This window comes from Portunus trituberculatus, chromosome 46 (genome assembly GCF_017591435.1).
Source record: "Portunus trituberculatus isolate SZX2019 chromosome 46, ASM1759143v1, whole genome shotgun sequence".
NCBI lineage: Eukaryota > Metazoa > Arthropoda > Malacostraca > Decapoda > Portunidae > Portunus > Portunus trituberculatus.
The window spans coordinates 30,909,782-30,917,734 of record NC_059300.1 but is presented as its reverse complement, the minus strand read 5'-3'; the positions used below and the strand labels follow the sequence as shown (position 1 = coordinate 30,917,734).

At 39.2% G+C, this 7,953-nt stretch overlaps 1 protein-coding gene across 2 annotated transcripts in view; it reads left to right on the top strand.

Annotated features, from left to right (window-relative positions):
• Positions 1-7,953, top strand: part of LOC123520174 (membrane metallo-endopeptidase-like 1) — a 42,157-nt gene that overhangs the window by 14,657 nt on the left and 19,547 nt on the right. For both annotated transcript variants that reach the window (XM_045282188.1, XM_045282187.1), the window contains exons 5-11: positions 1,176-1,416; positions 1,532-1,748; positions 2,088-2,252; positions 4,947-5,051; positions 5,527-5,648; positions 5,961-6,153; positions 6,526-6,693. In XM_045282188.1, coding sequence (XP_045138123.1) covers positions 1,176-1,416; positions 1,532-1,748; positions 2,088-2,252; positions 4,947-5,051; positions 5,527-5,648; positions 5,961-6,153; positions 6,526-6,693 — 1,211 coding nt within the window. The remainder of the gene's footprint in view (positions 1-1,175; positions 1,417-1,531; positions 1,749-2,087; positions 2,253-4,946; positions 5,052-5,526; positions 5,649-5,960; positions 6,154-6,525; positions 6,694-7,953) is intronic.

Sequence of the window (7,953 nt, the reverse complement as noted above, 5' to 3'; positions counted from 1 at the left end):
TCATCTCAGACGTCTTGTTCCCACATCCCTGTGCCTATCCAAACCTTGTCTGTCTATCTTTTCCAAATCCTTTACTAATTTCTGTGTCATTATCAAATCTTCTCTTTCTCTTCTCACTTCCAGTGTTAATCTCATTTCTTCCAGTCACTCATCCTTAGTCTTATCTTTCAGTTCTGGTACTTTTTTTTTTTTTATGCAGGAGAGAAGCCAGCCAAGAGCAACAAAGTGTAAAAAAAAAGTCCCAATTCATTGCTGTTTCTCTAAAATAAAAATAAAGAGTTAGCAGCCAAAATTAAGGAACAAATGTCTTGATACCTCCCTCTTAAAATAAGTCAAGTCGTAGGAAGACAGATATACAGAAGCAGTTAGGGAGTTTCAGAGTTTACTAGAGAAAGGTATGAATGATTGAGAGTAGTGGTAAACTCTTGCGTTAGAGAGTTGGACAGAATAGGGATGAGAAGCAGAAGAAAGCTTTGTGCAGCGAGGCCACAGGAGGAGGGGAGACATGCAGTTAGCAAGATAAGTAAAACAGTTAGCATGAAATTAGCGATAAAGATAGAAAGAGAAGCAGCATTTTGGCACTGAGAAAGGCTGAAGACAGTCAGTCAGAGGAGGAGAATTCATTAATGAAAAGCTTTTGATTCCACCCTATTTAATAAAACTGTGTGACTGGAACCCCCCAAACATGCAAAGAGTACTCCATACAGGGGCAGATAAGGCCCTTGTACAGAGTTAGCAGTTGGAGGGCAAGAAGAACTGGCGGAGACGTCTCAGAATGCCTAACTTCATAGAAGCTGTTTTAGCAAGAGATGAGATGTGAAGTTTCCAGTTAAGATTATGAGTAAAGAACAGAGTGAGGATACTGATTTTTTTCATTGTTGTACTCTGTATTCTTTCCAAATTCCTTTATATTTTCTTTCTATATTGAGACTATACCACTGGCTTACTCCAACTTGGGATGCATAAAGATTTGTAAGAAAAGATTGTTGTTTAGTTGCAAATGTTTAAATGTATCCAGAGTTTGAGTTCAGCCCTTATTCCATTTCTCTCAGATTTTTTCCAGATTAATATTCTGTGTGTGTAACCACCTTCACATCCAAACCATTCTTAGTAGCAATGCCTCTGTTTTGGTGATGAAGTTCATTAGTTTTATTTATTGTTCATCTTGTTTTCAGAACATCTCAAATCCCTGTCCCCAAAGGACCCAGAACTAGGCCCACTGAAGGTTTTCTATGACAGTTGCACTGCTGCTGAAGTGGAGAGTCGCAACAGAACTTTCTGGGTGTCAAATGTCAAGATGGCCCTCGACACAGTTGACAGTATCCTTGGCCCTTGGTTAGCAGAAGAGCCGGATTCTGCAGATTATTCTCAGATCAGTATCACTCAAATCTTGGTGGGGATGATGAAAATAGGCTTGTAAGTATATCCATGAATTAGGCTATATCCATACATGTGATGTAACATTGTCTTTTGCCCTGTTAAACTGGCCTATGTCACAGTGCACCTTAGCATTCTCTCCTTTTCTTTCCAGTACACCTTTCTTTGACTTACTATTGGATGAGTCTGAGGATGGTACTGACAGGTTTGTGTTGAAGTTGACACCACAAATGCTGCTGTCCCCATTCGGTAAGGACATGGGATGGGCTGTGTGTTACAGTAAACACCTGAACCGCACAGCGAATGCTCTGGGCTCACCATCATCCTCCTATAATCTTAATGAGGACTATGAGAAGTACCTTGAGTGCATTGTAAGTACACAGTGGACATTAGTAACCTTTCATATTTCAAAGATATTTTTTGTAGTTCTGGACATTTTAGACTGTGGAAGGTTACTATTGATTCTTGAGAAGATTTTTAGTGAAGTAGTTAGATAAACAAATTTTGAACATTAAACGTACAAAGTATACCTTCCTGTCTATAGGCCAATGTCACATGTCTAGCAGAGCACCTGACATCACAATTACAAATATGACAGTACCTAATTATAAGCCAGATTTATAATGTAGGAAATTCATTGACAGATGTCTTGGCTTGTGATTTAGTGACATGCAGAGCAGTGATGCTTGTTTTCCTTTACATGGATGTAGCAAAAGGGCAAGGGCCTGCACGCACGTATGGTGCAGATGGATCTTGCTGTGAAGGAACTTGGCCTCATACATCACTTTAACTATACCACTCACAAGCATGGTGCTGATGCCCTGCTGGTGGATGACCTAATTGATACTGAATTTCTTCTTGCAGATTTGTTTAGGGTAAGAATGCTGATTTTATTTCATATTTATGTATACAATGAAATATTTCCAGGAAAATCATGAAAAAAGTCAGCACGACTAAATTATTGATAAAAAATGTCAACCTGTTTATATCAGATACTACAAGACTAATATGAATCTAAGATATACCCCAATTCATCAGATTATCTCTTCTCAAACTTGTATGAGAGGAAAAGTTAGCACTGTGAGTGTAAGTTGAAAGTAATCAGAGTCTTCTTGTATAGATCTATGGAGTGGTTTTATCAGTTGTCGTGTTGCAGACAGTCTTGCTCCATCCTCAGTCTGCAGGCAGTGGAGGGTAGTGTGTCAAATGATGTATGAATAGGTTAGGTGTTTGTTAAGTGTACTGTTTGTAACCAAGTGCAAGTGGTGAAAATTCATGGAATGTATAATGCAGTTATTTAGTGTGAGTCAGGGTGTTAGATATGATTTTCACATCTAACACCCTGACACTTGAATTGCACAAAAAAAGAGGAATGGTGAATTGTCATAAAGATAAAAAGTGCTTTCACTTGGCAGGAATAGGCAAGAACCAGGTTGAAGCCACTTTGGTGCTGGCAAAGACCTGACAGTCTTGTCTTACATAATCCACCTTACCATCACCATTCACTGTGGTCAAATCTCTATCAGTAATTTTTATTAGTGTGTGTGTGTATTTATCTAGTTGTATTTACCTAGTTGTAGTTTTACAGGGCCTGGGCTTTATGCTCGTGTGGCCCCGTCTCCATATCTACACTTATCCAATCTTTCCTTAAAACTGTGTACACTCGTTGCAGACACTACTTCTTCGTTCAAACTGTTCCATGTCTCAACACATCTTTATGGGAAACTATACTTTTTAATATCTCTTAGACATCTTCCCTTCCTCAGTTTCTTACTATGCGGTCTTGTGCTTCGACTGGCATATTCTTCTCTCAGGACCAGATACTCATTGTCCACTTGGTCCATTCCGTTGATCAATTTATAAACTTGTATGAGATCCCCTCTCTCCCTTCTCTGTTCCAATGTTGGAAGATCCATAGCCTTTAGTCTCTCCTCATATGTCATACTTTCAAGTTCTGGGACCATTCTTGTAGCCATTTTTTGTAGTCTCTTCAGCTTCCTTATATGTTTCTTTTTGTGAGGGGTCCACACTACTCCTGCATATTCCAATCTAGGTCTTATTATAGTACTTATCAGTTTCATCATTTCTTTGTCCTTGTAGTAAAATACTATTCCAATATTCCTTAGCAAATTATTTGTCTCTCTGAAAGTTCTATCAATATGGCTTGCCTTTTTTAAATCCAAGTAAATACAATCCACTCATCCTTCTCTCTCTTGTACCCCATCAACTATTCTAGAGTAGAAACTCAGTAAATTTGTTACACACGACGACCTTTTCTAAAGCTAAATTGGCTATTTGATAATAATTTGTTGTCTTCAAGGAACTCGATCCATTGTTTCTTTATTATTCTTTCACACATCTTACATATTACACTAGTTAATGATACCGGTCTATAATTTATATGGGAACCACCTCCGCTCTTTTCCATTCTACTGGTACTGTTCCATTTTTCTATTGAGCATTTAATGATGTGTATAGGTCTTGCTAGTTCTTCCCTACATTCTTTCAGTATTCTGCCTGAGACTTCATCCAGTCCCATTGCCTTTTCTTCATCCAGTTCCTTCATTAACTCTTTTATTTCAAGCTTGGTTACTTTAATCTCTTCCATATAGATGGTCTCTCTATTACCCTGTGGTCTTTCAAATTTGGATTTCTTAGTAAAGACCTCCTGGAACTTATTATTTAATAGTTCTATCATACTTTTTTGGGTCTTTCACCATCCCATTTTCTCCTTTTAACCTTTCTATTGTTTCTTTTTTGTCTTATTTTTTCATTTATGAATCTGTAAAACAATTTCGGTTGCTCCTTGCATTTTTCGACTATGTCCTTTTCATAGATCCTCTCCTCTTCCTTCCTCACTTTAACATATTCATTTCATGCTATCTTGAAATTTACCTTATTTACTGCATTTCTATTTCTCCTCCACCTTTTCCATTCTTTTCTCCTTTGCCCTGGCACACTTTGCATTAAACCAATCTTTCTTTCTTTCTTCCTTAGGTCTATATTTCGGAACATATTCCCTTACTCCTGTTTTGTATATTTCCAAAAATAAGTTATATTTCTCTTGCACCCCCCTCAGAGTTTCCCATCTCCTCCCAGTTAGCGTATTTGAAATAGTTCTTGAGATTCTCAATATCAGCCTTTCTGTAATTTAATCGGTCTCCTTTGTATGATTCATCTCCATCTTCTTTTTCCTCTTCTATATCCATTTCTAATATTACATGATCACTCTTTCCCAATGGGCACTTATATCTTATATCATCATTCATTTGTATAGCCCTTGCAAAAACCAGGTCTAATCTTGCTGGCTCATCATTTCCTCTGAATCTTGTATTTTCCTTTACTGTTTGATCCATCATATTATCTATCATTAGGTTTAGGTGTGTGTGTGCACATGTGAGAGAGAGAGAGAGAGAGAGAGAGAGAGAGAGAGAGAGAGATTGAGATTGTTACCCGTTGTGGGTGGCGTTGGCCTTCAGGACAGGTCCACAGCTGTTTCTTTCTTGAAGCTTGATCTAAGTGTGGCTCTGTACCCATACTGAAATCCTAACTGCTACCAATACTTTCAGGAATTACCAAGCAAATCTGAACTGCGGGAAGCACATCTCAAGAAGGAATTCAAAAATGTCACCTTGTCATATTTGAAGGACAAGTTTGATTTTCCCACTTTCAATGTAAGTACATATCATGGGAAGGAATGGGACCTTTGTGGTAACCAGGAATGCAAATACACTGACAGTACTCAGGAGATTTAGTGCAAACAATGTCTCTCAAGTTTATCATGTCTGATGTTGGACACCAAGCATCTCTCTCTCTCTCTCTCTCTCTCTCTCTCTCTCTCTCTCTCTCTCTCTCTCTCTCTCTCTCTCTCTCTCTCTCTCTCTCTCTCTCTCTCTCTCTCTCTCTCTCTCTCTCTCTCTCTCTCTCTCTCTCTCTCTCTCTCTCTCTCATGTTTATATGTGTTGTTTTGATGAAATATATTGGTTTCCAGGCAGGAATTTAGTCTGAGCCCAACAATGCATGGAATGGTTTGAAACTCCTAAAGAATTTTGAGGAACATGTTTTCTTTGATAACAATGACAAGTTAGGTAATAATGTAATGGTCTGACTACCTCTCCTGAAACAAGAGGCCTGTTTTCTTCCCACCAGGTGGAGTGGGTGGCACTTGTGGAAGGCTTGTTTGGATATGCTGTGGAACCAGACAATGTTATCATCCATGTCTATTTTGAGGACAAACTTCATGCAGCTCTTGATGTAATTGACTTTCTTGGGTAAGATTTCAATAATATTTATCCTGCACAAGTATCACTACATGTAATAGTAACTTTTGATATCTACAATTGTTATATAAGAATAATTTAATGCATTCATGGGATACCATACTTGAAAAATATTATCATATGATTGGGATGTGGGGCACACAATATCATGAAACAATATAATAGAAATCAGATTGTTGCTTCACTCTTAAAACAAAACTTGTGTTGCTAACAAAATGTTTAGTGTTGCTAGTAGTAATGCTGACCTTGGTATTAAAACTGTTAGAACAAACACTCAGGAATTCATCTTTCTTGCTTTACCAGAGATGTGATTAAGGTGCGAAGAATTATGTTGATACTGTTGGTGGAAAGGTTATACACAGATCTGGTGGAGCCTGTCCAACATGCCCTAGGAAAGTCAGAGTATTGCCTGAGGGTCACCACTGAGTTGCTGGGAGACTTTGTCTCTGCACTCTACCTGAAAAATCTTCCTCATCTCCAGGAACGTCAGCAGAAGGTGTGTCAGTTACAAAGCTGTCAACAGGACAGACCAATACAGACAGGTCTATTGGAACACAGTATCTTCATCACTGAGGAAATCAAAATTGAGTGTATTACATCCACATTCAAAAGTACATGTTAAATATTTCCCAGCATTCAATATTATACAGAATTTTTTCCACACACGTACATAATATCTTGTCATCTTTATTATCTTTCACCACATAGGCAAGTGAGTACCTAATTGGTGTCATCTGTCTGTGATTTCTATATAATAGCTATTTTTATATAATAGCTAGTTTGACACTCAAGTTTTACATTCCGCTGGGCAGGTGTGTATAAATAGTCTCCATCCATACATCATGTTTTTATTAGACAATTACTTTAGATGAAGGAGGTGATCAAGACCAACAAGGGAGCAGCTGAGGAGGAATTGCGGCATCAGCCAGAATTGAACCCAGAAGAAATGGAGATGTGGGTAAGCAAACTGAGAAGCATGAGCGGGGAGTTGGCAAACCCAGACCCTTCCCAGTACCTACTGCATGACATAAATGAGGTGAGCATGGCTATTTGTACTGTGCACAAAGGATGGAAGTTGATTTGTGCATTGGGTCAATGCTACCACGGGTCAGCTGCTTACATTATTCCTTCCTGTCCCAACTCTCTCTCAGTACAGTGGAACCATGCGTGCTTTGGGGGCCTAGGGGCCTCCAAGCGCAGGGGTTCGAATCCTGTCCACGGTCCGAGTTTTTTTTTTTTTTTTTTTTTTTTTTTACATTACAAGGGCACTGGCCAAGGGCAAACAAAGTGTTGGAAAAAAAAAAATCCCGCTGGTTGCCAGGCCCTGTTAAGAGGAAAGTAGAAAGAGAAAAAACAAAAAAATCTAAAAGGAGGGTCCAGTTAACGTAAGAGGTGTCTTGACACTCCTCTTTTGAAAGAGTTTAAGTCATAGGCAGGTGGAAATACAGACACAGGTAGAGAGTTCCAGAGTTTACCAGTGTAGGGAATGAAGGAGTGAAGATACTGGTTAACTCTTGCATTAGGAAGATGGACAGAATAGGGATGAGAAGAAGTAGAGAGTCTTGTGCAGCGAGGCCGCAGGAGGGGGAAGGCATGCAGTTAGCAAGTTCAGAAGAGCAGACAGCATGAAAACAGCGGTAGAAGACAGATAAAGATGCAACATTGCGGCGGTGACTTAAAGAATCAAGACAGTCAGTTAGAGGAGAAGAGTTGATAAGATGAAAAGCTTTAGATTCCACCTTGTTTAGTAAAGCTGTGTGTGTGGATCCCCCCCAGACATGAGAGCCATACTCCATACACGGGCAGATAAGGCCCTTGTACAGAGCAAGCAGCTGAGTGTAGGTTGGGTTTCCTAACTCGGGACAACGGTTTCCTAGTGGATGGGCTTTGAGATAGGAGGTATCCCAAAAAGTAACCCCTTTAGCCCATAAGTTCCTGTGAAAAGCCCACATGGTATAAAAAAAAAAAAAAATACATGCAGGTAACAGGCTGTGTCGTGGAGCTAATATCTCTCTCTCTCTCTCTCTCTCTCTCTCTCTCTCTCTCTCTCTCTCTCTCTCTCTCTCTCTCTCTCTCTCTCTCTCTCTCTCTCTCTCTCTCTCTCTCTCTCTCTCTCTCTCTCTCTCTCTCTCTCTCTCTCTCTCTCTCACATACAAGGCTATGTAGCCTAGTAGATACTACCATGGCTCAAGTTCATTTATGGCATCTGGAAAAAGTGAGCAGAATGAGTTATTTATTTACTTATTTTTATTTATTCTTTTCAGTACAACTTTCATTCACAAATGCTCCAGTGCAC